Here is a 21,958-nt window from a genome sequence, read left to right as displayed (position 1 = left end):
ACTGAGTGATGCTGAGGTGATACTGAGTGATGCTGAGGTGGTGCTGAGTGATGTTGTGTTGATGAGTTATGACGATGTTGTGTAGCTGAACTGGTGCTTATGTGGTGCCAAGTCAAGTTGTTTTTGTTCTGTGTTGAGGTGTTGCTGTATTGACACTGAAGTGGTGCTGCGTTGGTTCTGAATTGCTGCTGGTGTGGGGCTGTGCAGGTGCTGAGCTGGTGTTGCACTGGTGGTGCACTGATGTGGAGGTGGTGCTTTGCTAATGCTGAGATGGTGCTGTGTTGATAATGAGGTGTTGCTGCAGTGCATCTGATGTAGTGCTGTGCTGATGGTGACTTGTTGCTGCACTGGAGGTGGTGGTGCACTGATGAGGAGGTGTTAATGTGTTGATACTAATATTTTTATGTGGTGATAAGGTGCTTAGGTGGTCCTGTGCTGGTGCTTAGGTGGTGCTGAGTGATGCAGAGGTGCTGCTTAGTGATGTTGTGGTGGTGCTGAGTGTAGCTGTGGTGGTAGTGAATGATTCTTAGGTGGTGCTGAGTGATGTTGTAGTGGTACTGAGTGAGACTTTGATGGTGCTGCGTTTGTGTTTAAGTGGTGCTTAGTAATGCAAGTTTGGTGCTGCGCTGGTGCTGAGGTGATGCTGCACTGGTGTTGATGTGGTGCTGTGTTACTGCTGAAATGGTGCTGCGTAAGGGATTATTTGCTGCTGAGGTGGTGCTGCGCTGGTTCTGAGTTGGTGCTTTGCTAATTCCGTGGCGAGGAGTTGGTGCTGCATTGCTGCTATGCTGATGCTGGGCTGGTGCTGTCCTGGTGCTGAATTGGTACTGTTTGATACTGAGGTGGTGGTGTGCTTGTGGAAGGTGGTGCTTGTTGGTGCCGAGTGATACTGATGTTGTGACGAGTGATATTGAGGTGGTGTTGTGTGATGCTGAGGTGGTGTTGAGTGGTCCTGAAGCTGCGAGTCCACAATTGCGAACATCGGAAACCAGGGCATCTGTGTGTGAAATTTGTTCATTACACAGAAAACGATAGAACCACGTGGGTGTAAGGAGGCGGAGGTGCAGTAGGGTGAAGGAAACGTGCACCACAGCTGTGCAGTGGGGTGAAAGGAACCATGCACCACAGCTGTGCAATGTGCAATAGGGTGAAAGGAAGCACTCACCACGGTGAGGCACTGGGGTGAAAGGAGGCACACACCACATATCTGCACTGTGCAGTGTTGTGAAAGGAAGCACGCGCCATTACTGTGCAGTGTGGTGAAAGGAAGCACGCGCCACAGCTGTGTACTGTGCAATGGGGGGAAAGGAAGCACGCACCACAGCTGTGTACTGTGCAATGGGGGGAAAGGAAGCACGCACCACAGCTGTGTACTGTGCAGAGATGTCAAAGGTAGCACGCACCACAGCTGTGCAAAGGTGTGAAAGGAAGCACGCACCCCAGCACTGACAAAACACTAATGTTAAAAGGTGCCTTCAATTTTTAAGATGTGTACTGTGCAATGGGGGGGAAAAGAAGCACGCACGCAGCTGTGCACTGTGCAGAGATATGAACGGTAGCACGCACCACAGCGGCATTATTTAGCAGCCGGTGCCAGCAAGCACGCACAAAACGCAAGTGCTAATAATTAAGTGCCCATGTGCGCACTGGCAGACACAGGCTCAAATTAAGCCCCTAGCAAGGGCCTGCGTTACGCCCCTGGATCGAGCCAGCACCAAAAGCACCACAGCTGTGCACTATGCAGAGATGTCAAAGCTGCGCAGAGGTGTAATAGGAAGCACGCACCATAGTGATAAAAAAAAAGGCTAATGTTAAAAGGTGCGGTCACTCATTTATTCTGTATTTTGGTTCGTCAAACCATAAAAGAAGCGACCATACATGATCATAATTGACATTTGGAAATAAAATAAGTTTCGAAAAACAATATGCAAATAAGAAATAAAAGCGCTCCAATTGTCATTAAGAATATTAATAACGTCATATGAATAAAACAATATCTACAGAATTCATGATTTGGGTCTCACTAGCATAATTATGTGGCGCAAGTGCGTCATTAATATTTATACAGCTCAATTCCCAGGTTATTACCCCACACAATAAACCCTTAAAGAAGAAAGGCAAGGTGCCGAGACTAGTTACAAAAACCTGAATAAAGTACATAAGATAGAACCATTAAAACATTTTTGAAAGTTTAAAAATGTAGAAAATAGCAGCATTACTTGTGCAGGATAATCTTGATTAGTCAGCACAGCCTATTTTATCTATTCATATCAGTTAGCCTTGTTGGCTGGTTGTGCCCTCCTAATCGCCCAAAAGTGGCCTAAAAGTTTTGCAATGGCACAGGCGAAGAGAGGTCTGGCATCTGATTTTAATATCTTTAGGGTGTCTTTAGAGCTTAGGGTCCCTAATTGTCTACACATAGGAGTTAGCCATTTCCTTCTCGGCTTTGCATATGCTTTACAGGCAAAAAGTACATGGCCAATGGATTCAAGTGGACATAGACAGGAAGGGCAGCCCTTAGATTGTGATTTGTAATTTTGCCAGGAACTAGTAAAAGCATTAATTGGTAAGCTGCCGTGTCTAAACTGTGTGTACAACTTCCTGTCAGCTGGGACCTTAATAATATTAAAGTAGCTTTCTAGATGGCAATTAGGTTTCAAATCAATGAAGGCATCTGTTAGACTGCCAAGATGTTTTATCTGGAAGTTGTTCTCATCGACCCAAGCCCAATACAAAAGTGTAACTTGGCTTCTTGGGATTAAAGGTGGTTGGCCGATTGCCTGGGTGCGGTCAATTTTAAGATGGTACCGTAAAAAGAGGAGACTATAGAGGCCAAATACAGAGTCCAGCAAATGTCTTGATGACAATAACATACTAATACAAAGATAACGGTGCAGGAAGAGAGTACTGACATAGATGAAATGCGAGTGCTGGAAAAAAGAAGCGCGCACTCTGGTGGCGGTGGGGTCTGTTCCTTGGCCGGGGTGGAGGGGACGCACCTTGTTAGTATCTTATTGTCATGAATGCGAGTGCTGGAAAAGAAGCGCACACTCTTGTGGCGGTTGGGTCTGACCCTTGGCCGGGGTGGTTGGGACGCGCCTTGTAAGGAAAGCTGCAAGGTCTTGAAATGAAGCATGATCCACAACAGATGGCACGCTGCACGCCGCTGCTCGCTCCCACAGCTAAACGATGTCGGAGAAAACATTTTCAGAAAAGGTGGGACATGCACTTGCCTGTGGCCAATTGCGGGCTTTCATTTTTGAAAGCCACACGCAAAGGCGAATAGCATGTGTGGAAAATCAAATACCACACGCACAAGTTTGCAAAAAGTCTGAAGTGATTCCAAGAGGCCTTCTCCTAGAGCAGCGCACGCGCGCTGCGCTAGGCTCGACCTAAAAAAGTACTTGCGGGCAATTAGAGCGAAACCCTTTGGAACTTAAGCAAGGAGCTGGCCATGGACCAAGAGTCCCCAGGCAGATCTACCTCTCTCAGGGGATTTGGATGCAGAGGTGCTCTTGGCTATCAGTGGTGCTGAACTAGGTCCGTGGCCAGATGAGCTGACAGGGGTGCCAAGAGATAGTGAAAACAGATGCAAGAACTTCACGATAAAGCCACAGGAGTGGTTGGTCGCTCATGCAGGTGATTCTCTTCTCTTGAAGCACTGAGTACAGCAGGTTGTAGAGGGACTGACCACCAAAAAGCCTTGATACCTGCAAGCACGCCGGTTGAGGAAATCTTTATCCAGAACACCAGGGGAACATTGTAGAAAGCTTAGCCTCGCTGAGGTTTGGGCTACAGCTCCCAGAAGCCACTTGCCCAAGGACTTTGAGCAGCCAGGCCGGACAGCTCACGGAACAGGTCGTGGACTTCACGGTTTGTGCCTGCCGACTGCACGGGACTGGTTCCTCTAGCCCAAGGGAGTTCTTGTGTAGTCTGGAGTTTGCAGAGGGGTTCACCTTCCTTTTGAAACTGGTCTCTTGTCTTAGTCGAATCGAAATCACGCAGGTGCAGGGTGGCTGCCACAGGTGCAGAGCTTAGCGCCTCTCTTCGTGGAGTCCTGCCTTATCGTTGAAACAGCTCTCTTCTTGTTATCACGTCAAATCTGAAGTTCTAGTATCTGTGGTGCCCCTTGCATCTTGAATTTAGGGGGTGTTAGTGGGCCTGAGGACTGTAGTCTTGTGGCTAATCCGCCTCAGTAGTGACAACATCCTGTGGGTGTATGTCACTAAAACTAATCAGAACCTGATTTCTAGCCTAAATTCAAGATGGCTAGACCCATCCTCGACTGTACACCTCAGCTGCAACACCCTAGAGCTGTGGCCAACCTTGTGGAAGTGGATGCCTCCTTCATAGCTGATTTTATCGTTTGCCCGCAAAAAACAGTACCTTGGGCAGAGGAAAGCTTTGTCCTCGAGTGGAGGACAAGTTCCTTTTATCCAGTGCGCCAATGAAGTCTTTGAGGCTCACCGCTGCACAGGTCTCTCCAGCATGAGGTTAGGCTACTGTCTTGGTGGCAAACCTTTGAAAACTCCTGCCAAGGCACATGAACATTGAGATAAGTTGGTGGACACTGTCTAAAGTGCCACCTAACTACATGCTGGTTAAACCATGACCCCACCATCGTTTCAGGGTTTAAAAAGCATGCTGTTTGACACCAAACACGAAAGAAATCGGCCGGGTCATCATGGAGCTGGACATATAAGTTAAGCTCATATGCCAGCCCATGTTATCCGATGGACAGCCAGTCCCTTGTGGTAGTATTATGTTTAGAATGCTACCAAAGGGCAATATATGCTTGCACATATACTTCCACACATATAATATAATGCACTCTGCCTCCTAAGCTATAGGAGGCCTACCTTAGGGGTGACTGACATACATTACATGCAGTGAGGTGACCCTGTCACATATGGTGTGTGCAGGGTACAACTCGAGCAGGCACGCTGCTTGTGCATGGCCGGCATGGCAGACCTGCAGAGTTCAGTTTTACTCGGGTCACTGCAGCCCTGATACCCCTTTTACATTTCTGCCCTGTGTACCAATGGTACCATACACAGGGTATTCCGGGGTGTAAAAGTACTTGACAATTGGTTATACCAATTCACATTTACAGTTTAAGAAATCACTGGTGCTGGGCTTGGTTAGCAGGACCCAGTACACTTTCAGATCAATTACCACAGCATCTAGCAGCAAAAGGTGAGGCTGGAGGTGACCATCCATAAAGGGCACTTTACTACATAATTGTGATGAGCACTAACCTCCCTCTTGGTAGTTCTCGTTGTCTAGGTGGAACGACTCAGAAAGGCCATCTGCATTGGTATGGCGAGTACCTGGTCTGCGCTCCACTACAAAGTCCATCCCCTGTATGGAAATGGACCACATCAACAATATAGGTTACTTTCCTCTCAACTGCCTCAACCACCGACGAGGCCTGTGGTCAGTTTGACGTAGGCAGTGGGTCCCACACATGTAGGGCCTCAGCTCCTTCTGTGACCAAACCACAGCAAAGGCTTCCCTGTCAATGGCACTCCAAAGATTCTCTCAGGGGAGAAGTTGTCTACTAATTTAGGCTACTGGCTGATCTTGGCATTCGTCGGTCTGTGCTAACACTGCCCCAATTCCATGTTCAGAAGCGTCTATTTGAAAAATGAACTGTTTCACATAGTCTGGTGCTTTTAAGACAGGTGCTGAAAACATGTCTGCTGTCAGGGTGTCAAAGGCTTTTTGACAGCCTGCGGTCCAAATCAACTTCTTGGGCTGCTTTTTTAGGTAAACTCAGCGAGAGGGGCCACAATGGTACCATACCCCTTCACAACCCTCCTATAGTAAACAGTCATGCCAAGGATGCCCTGATTTGAGTCTGTGTCTTGAAAGGCTTTCAGTCCAGTCCAAAGGATCTTTGGTTGGCGAGGTCTAACTTGCCCCTATCTACAAGTTGGCCAAGTAGAAAACAAATCGCTGCTCTATTTAGCACTTACTCGCCTTGATAGTGAGGCCTGCCTGTTGCAGGGCATGTAAAACTTCTCTCAGGTGGGCCAGATGATCCTCCCAGGTGGAGCTAAATACAGCTTTATTGACCAGATATGCTGCACATAAATCATCAGGGCCTAAAAGAACTCTATTCACCAACCTCTAAAAAGTTGCAGGTGCATTCTTAAATCCAAAAGGCATCACACTGAACTGAAAGTGGCCAGTTTGGGTGGAGAAGGAAGATCTTTCTTTGGCTTCCTGGGTCAATCCTATCCGACAGTACCTTGATGTCAAATCAAAGGTACTGAGAAAATGTGCATGCCCCAAGCTTATCAATAAGCTCATCTGCTCTTGGAACGGGGTGGGCATCACTGCATTCAACCTTTGTAGTCCACACAGATCTCATTTCGACCTTGTCACCCTTGGAATGATGTTTGGAGACCAGTACTACTGGCTCGCCCAGAGAATGTCAGAGGGTTCAATCACTCCTTGTTCCAGCATCTTACTGACTGCAGTTTTGATGCATACCATGATAATCAGACAGTCTACAGATTTTGTTCATTGACATGGAGGCTGTCACTGGTGTCCACATCATGGGGTCACCAAGTTGTCCGACCAGGAGTAAAGGAAAAGAGCTCTGCAAACCGGCTGATAACTTGTCAAAAATCAACCTGCAGCTGTACAGGTAGTGTGTCAGAAAGTTCAACACCTTCCACTGTACCATCTTGTGGATTTGTGGACAGTAAATCAAGGAGAGGTTCACTCTCTTCTCTTCTTCCTGATCTGCATCAGTGACCATGAGCATGGTCATGTCAGCTCTTACCTGTTGTGCTTTCAGATGATTTAAATGAAGTACTCGAAGAGGAATTCTACGTCAACCAAGTAGGTGACTTCCCCTTTCTTTTCCACAATTGGATAGGGCCCAGTCAACTTGTCCTGGAGGCCCCAGGGAGCCACAGGCTCAAACACCCACACCAACTGTCTTTGTTAGTATTCAACCAAGGCTGCCTTCTGGTCATACCAGTGCTACACAAGCTCCTGGATGGCCTGAAGATTCTTGTTTGTTTTCTTCGTGTACTCAGCCATGAGTGAGTGTAGGCCAAGCACATAGTCCATTATGTCCTGTTTGAGTTGCTGGAGATGCTTCCCCCAACCTTCTCTCACTAGACTCGGAGGACTGCTTTCAGGGTGTTTAAACAGGTGTTTAAACCCCTGAACTACGTGACTACAGTGAATCCCATAACCAAAGAAGCTCGGCAACTCACCCATGTTCCGCTTACAATGTCACTCATTGAATGCTTATACCTTACATATGTTATGTTTATGTTATGTATATGTTTATACAGTCTTTGACTGAACAAGATATCCAGCCAAGGGGTTGTCACTGGCTAAAGTGAGAATGAATTCTCTGTTTGCTTAGGGAGCCACCCCTCTCCAGGCTGTCCCTGGCTTGGGGTCCCTAGCCTCAGCATAGAGCAATCCAAGCTCCCGATAAACCCAGTGAGTGCCACTGGCATCTCACTCTTCCTGCCGGACAGTTTGCTGCTTGAGGCTCTCAAGGGTTGGGCATGTCCTTTGCTCCTGCCAAAGTTCTTCTCTTGAGGGTCCCCCAGTACTGAGAATGTCTGCCAAGCCAGGCCAGGCTTCCTCAATTGCTATGCCCGCTTCAGGCATCAGGGACTCCTCCTGGGAAGAGTTCTCCCTATGATCCTGTGTCTCTTTGTAAGCTAGGTTAGGAGTCTTATTGACCTCCCTCTTGCTCTTAAAGTGCTTGGCCATAGTTTCAGGCTCCAGCTCTTTACACTGACATGCAGTATGTGCCCTAGTTGTCACACACACACACTCAGGGAAACCCAACACTTCTGTCTGAGCTCTTCTTTCTACCTCTGCTCATTCAGAAGTCTCCAGATCATTTTGTAACAGACCCTGTCCTGGTAGGCAGGAGACACAATCACCTTCTCCTGGCCAGTAACTCCTGCCCACCCCGTTCACCAAAGCCATTGGATGAAGCTTAGTCTCATTATCAGCGTTGGCAATTTTGTGACCGACACCAGCGATCCTCTGGTCTGGGGAACCGAGTTTGGCTACTACCATGGTACCATTGGCACCTGCACCCCTCAGAGCCTCTACTTCAGTCCCATTGATTCTTAGCCACTGTCTGTACTACTCCAAGCTTGGAGGTAAGAATGCCAATGTTTCAATGTCCAGCTCTTCTAGGGAAACCAAAGTTGCCTTAGAGTGGTCTCTAGACCCTCCAGAGTACACCTCTACTCCTACCCCAACACTAGCAATACCCTTGGATTGTCCCAGAGGGAGACTGCTGGGTTCATATTGCATAACCCCACTTGTGCCCTGCCTGCTAACAGTCAAACCACACCCCAGCCTTCTTGGGATTCCAGTGCAGGGTTGAACTCAAGCAGGCATGCTGCCCATGCAGGGCTGACATGGCACACCTGCAGACTTCAGGTTTAATTAGGTCACCCAGGGTGGCACAATAAGTGCTGCAGCCCTGTACCCCTTTTACATGCCTACTCTGGGTAACACGCGCGTGGACACGCCGGTGTGCGTAACGCAGCGCTTTAAAAATGTCCCTAATAATAATAACACTGTTACCACATACTAAGGCATTACAGGGGTGTAAGGGTACTTGCCAATTGGGTGTACCAATTCACAGTTACAGTTTAAGGGAAAGAGTGGTGCCAGGTCTGGTTAGCAGGACACAGCACACTTTCAGATCAAATACCACAGCATATAGCAGCAGAAAGTGGGGGGATGACTATAAAAAAAGGGCACTTTACAACATTAACATTCTGTGTTGAACTCAACCTCTGGCAGGTCTGACAGAGTAGAATCGTTCCACCTCAGAGCAACACCTGCCTTCAGAGGAATAGATCTGATGAGGAGGTGGTTACAGCGGGTCTCTTGCTTCTTTGAACTGGCAAGGCTACCGACTGTTGTGGAGTTGAGGTCTGACTTCTTTGTGTGGAGATTTTGTATAGTCGGGTGCTGGAGCTCAAGGATGTTTGAAATTTTCCAACTACCACAATCAGTTCTTAGGAAGAGAGAAGAAGGGGGTGGGGTGGTGCAAAGTAGATGGCTGTCATTTTGTGATTATTTGCAGATATGCGGTCACATGGAGTGGTAATTAGATTGAGGGATCTCATAATTATGCCTGTCAGATCAAGCTGTTGGAGAGCTTTACAGTGCTTGCACATTTACATACACTGTCGGAGAGTGCTTGCTGCATAAGAGGAACTGTGTTTGGTGCTGGGCCCTTCGAGTGTAGTGTCAGTATTTGCACTCTCCAAAACACCACAAAGGTTCCAACATGTGTAGAGGAAGGGCTGAACTGACCCCAGCAAAATGAGCAAGGCAAGGGAGTGCCAAGGCTGATCTTAAACATGGGGTTGTACCTCTAGCGAGGTGGGCTGCACCATGGAGTGAAGAATCACTAATACCACTGACTTCTAAGGTAAACAGGAAGGTAGTATGAACAGCATGTGCTTATACGGCCACCCTTTCCTGAGGTTAACTATGGTCTTCTTTCGCTAAGACGCTGTGGGGGCATTCTGGGAGATGACCTTAGATGCGAAATGCTGGTGCTGTCTTGAAGCTTTTTAGTGAATGATGACAACACTGCCAAACAGAATAATAGTGCAAGATGCACTACTGCCAACCAGCCAATGTCAACTGACCCGGGGTGCACTGTTTCTCCCAGCACGGGGAATCCAAATCCCCAGGTCTCCACTATTAGAAAGGTCTTTTATTTTTTGTGCAACACTGGTTGGATGCTCCTAGCACTCTACCTGGACCATACACACATTTTGTTGATTATGCAGTTTATTTCTGCTGGTGAGACGGTCACAATCTGTCACAATCCTCACTGCAGGCTATACATTTATATTATTTATTCTACAGACGTCTCTCAAACACCTGACACCCTAGGTTGACTTAATAGATCCACTATTTTAAAAAAAATATAACATTGCTGTTTTATATCATTAGATATTCAGTCAGATGCCTTTTACTCTGGCTTGCATTAACTGGGCACCTCTCACAGTGCACCAACTTATCCAAACTTCTAAAGGGAGGCTCTTTTTATTGAAAGAGTATTCAGTCAAGTAAGAGGGCACTGCATTCCTTCTACATGTACGTTTTGCGTTATTAATTATGGATGTGGTCAACTGCCTCTACAAATTGATTTGCCTAGGCTTTCTGTAATACCCAATGTTCAATCTTCCTATGTTTTTATCTTTTTTCTTTCCGTTGGCATTGTGACTTTTACAGGAATTATATCCGGTGTCCCTGGTGGTCGTTCACCTGCGTTACAAGTCTCAGCCACAGCTTCCTGGAGTTAAGAAGTTTGATTTCAACAGACAACTGCTTGCTACGCATAAATATTGAAAGCTTCATTAAGTTTGGAATTTAACTGCCTTTGCTGCAACGAGGTGGACGAACCGCTCCATTCCACCGCTTTACGTCTGTAGTGCAGTGGATGTGAACGGTTTGTTCACACTAATGGTAAAGAACCACCTGAAGGATTTTTTTAATTAAAAAAGTCAGAAAGTGAGGGAAAAGCTTCCCTTGTGTTTAAGTAAGCTTTGTTTTTGTTCAAGGTGACATGAAGCGCACTGATATCACAGTAAATAATGTGAAACCAATTTAATCAGTGCTCTTTAGAAGGAGATTACTAATGTGTTTGGTGGGAGGGGCGCTATAAAGTGGACAACAGGAATAAAAAGACACAGAAATAGACTACCACTTAAAAAAACAAGCATAGGCAATAAGTATCGCCTTTGGGCCCCTATACGTGTTTAGCCATGCAGTACATTATCCTGGGTGCTGTGGCACCAAGGATTGACTCTAGTCCGCTGATCAAGCAAACAAAACAAGAGCACTTCCCAAAACTTGTGGGAAGTGCTCGTTCAGGCGAGAGGCCTCCCAATGTGGCCACAATGGGTCTTTTTAGTTTTTTTATTTTGAATGTTTTATAAAGCGAGAACAAGACCCTTGAGGGTATCGGAGCGCTTTACGGCTAAATATAGAAAACAAACCGGTGTATAGCAAATAACGTATTGGTCTGGACAATCAAGAATCGTGTAACCACTTATTAACATAGCTCGTGTGAATTTAGCCATGAGGAGAGAGTTCACTTCTTTTTTGAAGTATGCAGAAGAGGGATTCAGTCTAGTTTCTGGTGGCAGTGCATTCCAGATCCTGGGAGGCATACCCGAGAAGGCTCAGTTGTACGTTTTCTTCTTGCTGAATCTTTGTGGTTTCAGTAAAAGGTTACAAGCACTTCTGGGGGATCTGTTGCCACAAGAAGGCCTCAATTTCTGTGCCCGACAGCTAGGAGTGTTGTGATGTATGGCGTTATGCGTCACACATGCGATTTTTAGGTGAATTCTGGCTTCGAAAGGTAGCCAGTTAAGGGCTCTGAGGTCCGGGGAGATGTGAGAGTTTCTTTTGGAGCCAGTAATAAGTCTAGCTGCTGTGTTGATTGACGCTCTTAAAGGGGCCGTCGAGGATCTGGGAAGACGGCAAAGAGACACTTCCATATTCCACTTTTGGGATAACTAGTGCTTGTACTGCCAGTTTGAAGTCCTTTGCTGGCAGGAAGGGTTTTAGTTTTCTCAATGTGTTCCTCTGAAAGTTTGCTCCTTTTATTGCGGCGCTGATGTGTTTCTACATATTTAGATTTCTGTCCAGTGTTATTCCCAGTGATTTTGCTGAGTCGATGATCAGAGGTTGACAGTTAAGTGCCGTTAGATGTTTCAGCCAGTCTTGAATTATGGATACTTGGGAGGGAGGAGTGATTAGGAGGAATTCGGTTTTGAGGGTTTTTAGTTTTAGATGGTTTTCGGCCAGCCAGGTCTGAGTTTTTTCTAGTGTTGAGCGATTTGATGTCTTCTGTTGAGAGGATCTTTAAAGTATAGTTGTGTATCATCTGCGTACATATGATACTGTACATTTGAGGAGTTAAGAATTTCGGTGAGTGGTTTAATAATGAAAGCTGAAGCCTTGCGGCTGTGAAGCGGGCGCCACACTGCTCAAGCCAAACAAAACACTAACACTCGTGGGAAGTGCTCGTACAGAATTAAAAGTACCCGAGATAGAAAATAAAATGAAACAAGTGGGAGAATACAAGTCCTTGGGCGCTGCTCTGTGGGAGTTAACAATTGACAAAAAGGCGGGACAAAAAAAATAGATTAACCACTTACAAGCAAGGAATTTTTAAAGACACTGACAAAAAGCAGAGGGAGGGCTGCACGCTCAAAAAACAGGATCTAACATGTCTTGAAGAAACAGCGCAAGCGCTGTTTAGACTCAACCTAAGTATTATTATTTTTACATCTCTGTCCTGTGAAGAGATGATCTTAGCACATTTTAGCCTTTTGTTGAAGCCATTTTTAGTTAAAAACAAAACAAAGAAAAACACTTGCTCACCACTTTCCCCCCAATTTTTTAACAAAAAAAAAAGTTTGGCATATTTTGGCTAATTTTATAAGTCTCCTCCAGGCTAATTCACTAACTCTGGGCACTTTCTGAATCCGCAATATGTAGGGAATTGTTTTTGCAAATTTGGACAGGCTACCGTTTGTGGACAAAAAGTCTATGGTTAAAGCTTAAGCTTTAAGAGCCCTAAACATCAATTAAAGGGCTCAGCTCTGGGGGCGGAAAAGCCTTCGCAGCGGAGGCGTTAAAGATACCTGCTTGCCTCAAGTCGTCATTGTAAACTTGCAGCTTCTTTGTAATACTTTTCTTTCTCTTTGAGGGTGCTTTTGGCTGAGGACTGGTAAAACGATTCATCTTCTGAGCTGTTAAATCCTTCCAGCCTTAGGCCATGAGGAGCTATTCCAGCACTGTTTTTCAGTTTACTGTTTGAGAGTACAGCTTCTATTACAGACTTTGGAGTCCATCACAAAAAGTACAAAACTCATTTATTATTCTGTTTGTGAAATCATTGGTGCTTTATTTTAAACCATAAACAGAATATAAGAATATATGTGCCCATGTCATGATTCTAGATTGCATTTCAAACTGCAAATATTTCTGTTTAAAAAATATTCGTGGAAAATAAACATGACCATCAAAGCCAAACTGTGTGTCTTTTTATTTAACTGCGTTAGGCCTATTTATCTTGGCAAAATCAATAAATCTACTGCTGCAGAAAACAAAATACCCAGGAAATGGTGTCCGAATGTATGCTTCACACTAAGAGAAACCTAAGCATCTTTATTTAAGTACAAGATATTTCTCCATCTTGGAATTTTCTTTAGTATTTACAAACACTAGAACAGAAGAGCAACACTGGAGAAGGGAAGGCTGTGTCCATCTTGGTATCCAAGTCAACACTACTATGAACTAATCTCTAGGTTGTTGCCATACGCGTCCCAGTAAAGTCCACATTTGTAAAGCGCACAATCACCCGTAAGGGTCTCTAGGCGCTGGGGGCCGTCGGGAAGATTAAGCGAGCTATTGCCCAGAGTCACATGGTGCTGGGCTAACCTGCCGCCGGAGCCGGGGATCGAACCGTGGTCCCCAGATTCCAGCGTCAGTCGCCCTGGCCGCGGCGCCACACCTCTTCCTAGAAATTGTGACAGTACTCAACAGGGTGGAAATGGATGGCAGTTTTCTCTGTAATAGAATGGATCATGGGTTTGTTTTCAAGGAGACAGAAAGCCTTGCCATAGCATGTAGTAAGAGAAACACGTTATTTCATAATATATTGCTGAATTGGTGCAATGCTAGTGTGGCAAGACTCTTAATTGAGAAAAAGTTTGATTGTAATATATCATGAGCATGATATAGTTAGATTTCACCCCATTTCACATTCGAAATGTGAAGCGATCACTCCTTGTGGAAAGATTATGTGGGGACAAATCAAGCTATGAAGTGGTGTAATTTACATAAAACGTTATTATACTGAAACACTTAAGAATTAAAGGTGCATAGAGCAGGGCACATGTCTTCACAGCTTATCAATAAGACTTCAGGCTGAACGCTTTAGTTCAGACTTTTGCATGGACTCGAATGAAGGTCACAGTACATTTGACAAGGCTAGGTTCAGTGGCTAAGGTAGCATGATTCGCATAATAGGGTGAACATTCTTTGAGGTGTTGTGAGAAATCTTTAATCATTGGAATTGTATAAAGATGCCTTTGAATGACTGGATAAAATTTACAAACCAGATTTAGCTCAAGAGGTAGCACCGACTCTGGACACGTCCTTGGGTTCTCACGGTTCTTTTAACACCACATACAGTTCCTTTTCAGCTAAAAAGTGCACATCTCAGGATGTTCATGCTTTCCAGAACCAAATTCAATATTAGGAAGCCAAGCGGTCCTTTTCAGCAACAGACGCTATGTAGGAGCATCCTGCATGACATCCCTGGCAGAAGATTGTCTGATTCCAATTAGACATAATTAAAGTGTTTCCCCACCTAACAGGTCAAACACATACAAATGCCCAGGAAGGCACCATATATTGTGTATAGGAACATGGACCATGTACGTTTATTGTCACGAGCCGTCAAGGAAATCCCTTTGACTCTGGTTTAGGATTCAGTCTGTCTTCACCAAAACTTGAAAATACATCAGCACCGCTTTGGTCAATTTCTTCCTACCAGCATCCACTGCCTTGACTATTATTAAATAAGGGCTATGATTCTGGTTCAGGACATGTGCCCTTCAATGTCATTGCTGTGAAGCATGTTTTTAAGAAATGAATAGGCTATTCATGCAAAGTGTCAACATTTGCTTTAGTAGAAGAAGATTACAGCCTTTATGCAAAGGTCAGAGATGGATAATAATATTTGTACTGCAATTCACATAGAGCAGGATACATACCTGATCTCTTTTCTTTAGCTTCAGAGTACAGATTCTTTCCCTCTTGCTTTGGAATTCCTAGCCTACTGTGCACGTCAGTCAAAGGTTCCCGGCGAGTACTGGGTGACTTGCTGATGTCTGGCGATCGTGATCGTGCTCTCTTCCCCAGCCTTTGCCGAACATCTGGAAATATAGTGTCAGCTGTCAGCTGCTGTGCATCTTACCAAAATACATAGAAACCAGCAAAGAAAAACAACAAATACAAGATCTGTTCATCAAAAGCAAATGTGCACCATGGTTCCAAGGCACACCCTTAAAGGGAACATAGCACTATGCAAGGAGAAATGCGTACTGTGACAATTTATTGATGGTGTTTCAGTGATAATGCACTTAATAGCTGAGGCTAAAACATGGATATTTCCAGTTTAGAATATGCATTCACGCCTTCTGCTTGCGCCTCGCGAAGGAGTGGAATCTATCGATATAAAAGGGTGTGGGAGCTGTGTGGTGCCTAGATTTCAACTGGGATCATCATCATTACAGGTGATGAGAGGTAAAGGAACACAACATTATAGTAAGGCAGAAAGTGACATGCAATTAACGAGGGCTTCCTTTGTAGAAGGCTACTTGTAGCTTGGTGCCCACCCATGCTATGCCAAATACCTGATTAAACAAACCGAGAAAGTGCAATCTCTAGGTGAGCTTAGGCACTCATTTATGGCACTGCCTACAGTTTTGTTACACTCAGAGGACGGAGGGGCGAATCATAATAGTAGAGAAGCCTGGACGTCATTTGGGGGTCGCAGCTGCGACCCCTGGCTTGCCCCTTGGTATCCTTTGCACTGCCTCTGCGGGCCCTGGCCAGAGACGTGGCAAAATCAGTGCCAGGAACACAGGGGCAGCTGGGACACCACACTTTATTTTCTGTCAATTTTTATTACACTAATAGTGAATAAATAAAATATATTATTCGCTAATAATGTAATGAAAATGGAGTACACTAAGCTGGAATATGCCCTTCCAGAGCAGCTGAGGTAAGAAAAAAATGCTTTTAAATATATGTTGTGTGCGTGCTTGCGGGTGAGTCTTTATGTGTGAGAGAGTGTATAAGTATGAATTTGTGTGTGTGTGAATGAAAGTGGAGGTCAAAGGGCGTGTGACTTCACTTCCACTACCCCTGGCATTTTGGTGAATTGACGTCCATGTAACCAAGCGACATAAATCAAACAAAGCACAGACAGACAGGTTTGAGAATCAGTCCGGTCTCCAGACAGCTGTCAATCATTACACAAATGACTGCAAATATGGCCACTAGATCAAGGCACGCATTATACTGGTTGGAAATAGGCTCAGAAAGGTTTCTTCAAAAGAAGCGTTCATTCGAATAACTATGAAGGAGACCCTCTCATAAGCCCCACCTCTTCAAGCAAAAAACTGCACCTCCACCAGAACAAACACTTCTTACCCAGTGCCCATATTTTCCAACTTGTACAGCTTACGTGAGATCCAACAGGATTGGGTGGGAGAGGAAACCTGGACTAAGGCAACTCAAAGCAACTTTGAGATATTTCTCCATTTCATTCTGCAGTTTGCAAATATTCTGAAACTTGGCTATAAAACCAGATGGGGCTGAACAGACTTCAACAATAAAATTACAAAGAACTTTCATACTGTATGCAGCATCCTTACAAAAGGAAGTATTTAAATCTTGGTCTTCCAACCTTTTTTACTGCTGGTGGACGTGTGGGAAGGAGGGAGTAGAATGCTTTCATTAACCAGTGACTCAAGTCTGTTAAGAGAGAAAACCCAACCCTCCTAAGGAAGGTCTTGAAACAACATAGAAATCAGACGCTGCAACGTTCTAAATCCTGCTACACTGTTACCGTCAGTTACTTCAAATCCTGCCACACATGACTGTGTGGAAGTTGTTAACACTATGACCAAGCCAAGACAAGATCTGACAGACATTGCATTACCAAATCCCGACCTGACACTTTATGTGGACGGTTCATGTATGAGAACGAGTACAGGAGAACTAGTAGCCGCGTATGCAGTGACTACTGAAACCGAAGTTATTGAAACACACCGTATTGACACCCTGTCTGCTCAAGCAGCAGAGCTAGTTGCTCTGACCCAAGCCTGCATACGTGCCAAGGACCTGAAAGTAAACATATACACAGATTCACGTTACGCATTCGGAGTTGTACACGACTTCGGAGTGCTCTGGCAGGAGAGAGGTTTCATGACTTCTCATGGAACCAAGATTCAGCATGGTCTCCTCATTCAAGCTCTGTTAGATGCAATACATTTACCGACAGCTATCGCTATCATGAAGTGCAAGGCACATACGAAAGTTACTGATATCATTTCCCAAGGTAACGATCTAGCAGATCGAACAGCCAAGCTTACAGCTCAGACACCAGACATTCCAGTTAACACGACACAGACACTCATTCCAGAACAGACTACTTGTATGACAGTTAAGGACCCTACACAAGATGTCATAGACATACAGTTACATGCTACTCCCGAAGAAATCAAGAAATGGTCCGAACAAGGAGGGGTCCAGACAGATCAAGGATGGGTGACGAAGGGAAAAGCCACATGGTTTCTCCCCGACTCTATGGTTCAAGTCATTATCAATACCGCACATAGTCCAGCACATTTAGGAGAAAAAGCTATGTTAGACAGTATACAGAACCTTTGGTTCAACAAGCACTTACGAGCTGCAGCCAAGCAGAAAGTCCGTACTTGTATGATATGTTGTCAATTCAATCCAGGTAAAAGTGTCCCGGTGGAACAAGGTGGATTCCAACCTCCTGACCACCCTTTTGAAGTCCTCCAGATGGATTACATTCAGATGGAGCGATGTCGAGGTTTCAAGTATGTCCTCGTAGTAGTATGCGCTTTGTCCAGGTGGACAGAAGCATATCCAGTTCCAGATTATACAGCAGCGACCACTGCCAGGCAGTTGGTTCGTGAATTCTTTCCCCGCTATGGACTCCCTAGGGTCGTGTATTCTGATAACGGCCAGCCCTTCTCATCCGAGTTAATGAAACATGTTTCCCTTTTGTTAGGGTACCAGTGGAAGTTCCATTGTGTGCGCCATCCTGAAGCAGCCGGTCTCGTAGAGAGACATAATCAGACCCCGAAAATCCGTATTGCCAAGACATGTAAAGAGAAAGGTGTAGACTGGCTAGTTGCCCTGCCAGTTGCTTTATTTTTCATGAGGATGGTTGCACATTCCAGATCAGGTCTGTCCCCTTATGAGGTCGTATTCGGCCGCCCCCCAAACATGTGGGGTACACCTAGACCCCGCAGTATTACAGATGTTTCCAGTAATATGTTGACAGATTACCTAGCTTCCTTGATGTCTGTCCTACACTCTTGTCGTTCACAGGTTGCCGCTGCATTTCCAGACAATACTGAAGTGAAACCGCATGAGGTCATTCCAGGCAACCTCGTCCTAGTAAGGAACTTTGATCGTTCAAGCCCGCTGGAGCCTCGTTGGAAGGAGCCGCGACTTGTTCTCCTGACCACCCGCACGGCCGTAAAGTTGGAAGGCCGTAAGGGGTGGGTCCATCTGTCCCATATAAAGAAGTTCCATGGAGTTCGTGAAAAGACATTTTCAAAGGACATTTCTAAAGACTGCCTGAAACCAGACTCTGAACTTAATTCTGAACTTAAAGTTCCTCTGTTAGAGAAAACTCCGCAGCAGGAGTATAAAGAGAAGCTTCGGTCTAGTAAAATAAGTCAGCCAGTTTAATTGTCTAAGTCCCTCTCGGGTGAAACGGTTAGACAGGTTTCTGACATGTATGAGATAGACCCCCATAGTGAGAGAGTTAGTCAAAACTCTATAAGATGTATCCTTTTTCTAAGTTTCTTATTGTTTCTAAGTTTAATGGTTACCTGCCCAAGTTATGCATTACATTTATGTTTTCCAATTTCTCATGTAAACAAGTTTTCTAATGCTACAGTAGAGCACACATTTAGTGATCTGCCTCCTCACGAGCTATCATATCGTCTTGCTATGCGAAACAATACATTCATTAGAATGTTACACTATTCACACCAGACCAGCAATGCTACTAATTGTTGGGTGTGTGGTCGACTCCCCCCTTTCCAGACACCGAAGGGAGTTCTGCCACTCTTTCCTTATCCGTTTTCACATAATGGTTCGTGTGGAGCATGGTCCACATTAACGTCATCTTCAAATGATATGTCCCTTCTAAATAGAACATGTTTTCCAGACAAGCAAGGTCTCCCCCATAGAACAGGGTTAGATCTAGAAAATGAAGTATATGATTTAGGTAACTATTCTTCGAATTTTATGGTCCTGAATGTTCAGTCCGATACTACTCCAGATTTGCCTGCTTTTTCAGTATTACCAGTCAAAGGCGAATTATGTGTCCAAAAGAATGGATCCGTACATATAGGACATAGTGATTGTACTATTATTGTCAAGTATAGTGACAGTGGGAAATCTATTTTTAAAGCCTCACGTCATTCTTATTTTGTTTGTGGTCAGACCGCATATGTTCGTCTGCCCCTCGATTGGGATGGAACATGTTACATTGCCTTCCTACTGCCACCAGTTTTTCTAGCCCCATCTGATTATCACAGAAACACACATCTAGTACACGTCAGACCTAGAAGGGAGATCGAGTCCCCAATTGTCGATCAAACTGAAACTACTCTAGAACAGTATCAAGACTTTAATAAAGGTTTCTTCTTCTTTATAGGCCCTGTCCAGAATAGTAAGTTAATACGTAGACTAACCAGAACCCTTGAAGCAGTAGTGAATGAGACTACTTCTGCTCTAGGTAACTTAACCGAAGAGCAATCTGCTATGAGATTTGTTGTGCTCCAAAATCGTCTCGTTCTTGACGTCATACTGGCCGATAGAGGAGGAGCATGTAGAGTCATCGGATCTAGTTGCTGTATTTTCATTCCTAATAACGCGCCGTCTGTTTATTCAGCTATAACCAGACTTCATAAAATTGCCCATCAGTTACACCAGAATCCAGGCACCTGGACATGGTCCGGTTGGCTCTGGAGTATTATATCTGCCTGGGGATGGAAAGTATTGTCATTCCTAGGTATTGCAGTAATGATCATATTCAGTTGCTGCCTCTGTATACAATGTGGCCCTGCGATTTGCGGCATGTGCGCTACCTCTTGTATTCCTAGTCCTAAGTCCCGTTCCAAGACAATTCGAGACGAGCAAATGATGCTATATGAAATGATAGATGGTATCATGAATATAGATGTTTCCTGATGGAAACGTAGGGCACAAGGAGGGAATGTGGAAAAGTAAATTTTGCCATGTTGTATGTGCCTACGTGTTCCCCATCTTATGTTATATGTGCATGATCGATATGCATGTATCCCCTTCTGATCGATTAAAGACGCAATTACAGTTGTATCCATCTCTAGTATGCCAGTTTCCAGTCTTCGTGAAAGCTACGAGTATTAGGCCTATGTAAACCTACGTTGCCACGTTTTACAGTGTGCACGTTAATTCATTGAATTGTCCCCGTTTCTAGGCCTCAAAAGGGCCCGGACACCAGATTCAGCTCCTGTTTCCTGAACCCTCTCCGAGGAGCGATACAGCCCCCACCTGTATCCCTGACCCTTAGCTTACTTCTTGCCACGCAGTGCCCGGCCCGGCCTGGCTCTGCCTCCCAGTCTGCCAAGAGTATGTTATGTTTCTAGTTATCAGTCCAGCCCTCCTTCTCTGCATTCCTAAGCTACTGAATCGCATCAATAGTTTCCGTCATGGTCTAGTCTTTATGTCTCCATGTAAGAGAAATACTGTATTAATATTCATAGAATATTCCTCACACACGCACTACATGTAGAATTATGCATGCACCAGTCTTAATGTCTGTTAGCCTTTACCCTGATAACTTTTGGATTCTATCAACATGTACTCTAAACACCAGATACTAGATATGCCTGGGTACATGTCGCTCTGACACTCCAGACTTTAGTCTCCTCTTCTAGCGCAGAAGTCATGGCCCCCAGTTCTCCCTGGTAACACGTAATTGTCAGTTTGCGCGCACCACTAGGTTAGAGGTCCCAGCTGCTCAGGTAGCCCCCTCCATGTTTCCGCCCCGTTTATGACATTCTGTTACGTTTGCATCACATGTCTATGTAAACGCCCTGTACTCGCCTTTTTGTTACATCATTTTACCTTATCTTTCGCGACTGTTACGAACCACGCCTACTGCTACGCCTACTGTATTGAATGTAATGTATTTTGTTTAACTATATATATTGTGCACTGTTATTAAAAGTTACCCAAGCTAGCCAATTCCCAGATCCTGCCCCCGGCAGCTGCCATCCTATTCCCGCACAGGCTGTCCTGTTCCTGTCCTTTATGCCTGATTAAAGCCTGTAAACTTCAACTACCTCGAATCTTGACTCTTATTTATTGAGCTACCTGTTTATTGATTAATTCCGAAAAATAGATCCGGTAATAATTTATTTATTTACCACAATTACACAAATGACTGCAAATATGGCCACTAGATCAAGGCACGCATTATACTGGTTGGAAATAGGCTCAGAAAGGTTTCTTCAAAAGAAGCGTTCATTCGAATAACTATGAAGGAGACCCTCTCATAAGCCCCACCTCTTCAAGCAAAAAACTGCACCTCCACCAGAACAAACACTTCTTACCCAGTGCCCATATTTTCCAACTTGTACAGCTTACGTGAGATCCAACAGGATTGGGTGGGAGAGGAAACCTGGACTAAGGCAACTCAAAGCAACTTTGAGATATTTCTCCATTTCATTCTGCAGTTTGCAAATATTCTGAAACTTGGCTATAAAACCAGATGGGGCTGAACAGACTTCAACAATGAAATTACAAAGAACTTTCATACTGTATGCAGCATCCTTACAAAAGGAAGTATTTAAATCTTGGTCTTCCAACCTTTTTTACTGCTGGTGGACGTGTGGGAAGGAGGGAGTAGAATGCTTTCATTAACCAGTGACTCAAGTCTGTTAAGAGAGAAAACCCAACCCTCCTAAGGAAGGTCTTGAAACAATGTAAAATATGGGGCAAAATGGGACCTTCCTTAGTACAGTTGATTGGTAATCTATTAAAAAGTCTTATAGGAATTTCTAAAGGGAAATTACAAATGAGAACAGAG

General features: G+C 44.8%; 1 protein-coding gene across 1 annotated transcript in view; it reads right to left on the bottom strand.

Annotated features, from left to right (window-relative positions):
• Nucleotides 1–21,958, bottom strand: part of NCBP3 (nuclear cap binding subunit 3) — a 309,425-nt gene that overhangs the window by 13,733 nt on the left and 273,734 nt on the right. The window contains exon 12 of the mRNA XM_078679347.1: nt 14,820–14,981. Coding sequence (XP_078535473.1) covers nt 14,820–14,981 — 162 coding nt within the window. The remainder of the gene's footprint in view (nt 1–14,819; nt 14,982–21,958) is intronic.

The sequence above is a fragment of the Lissotriton helveticus genome, chromosome 3_1 (assembly GCF_964261635.1).
Source record: "Lissotriton helveticus chromosome 3_1, aLisHel1.1, whole genome shotgun sequence".
In the NCBI taxonomy this organism is placed as follows: Eukaryota; Metazoa; Chordata; class Amphibia; order Caudata; family Salamandridae; genus Lissotriton; species Lissotriton helveticus.
Note: the sequence above shows the minus strand (reverse complement) of the source record. Positions and strands in the feature narration are given on the sequence as shown.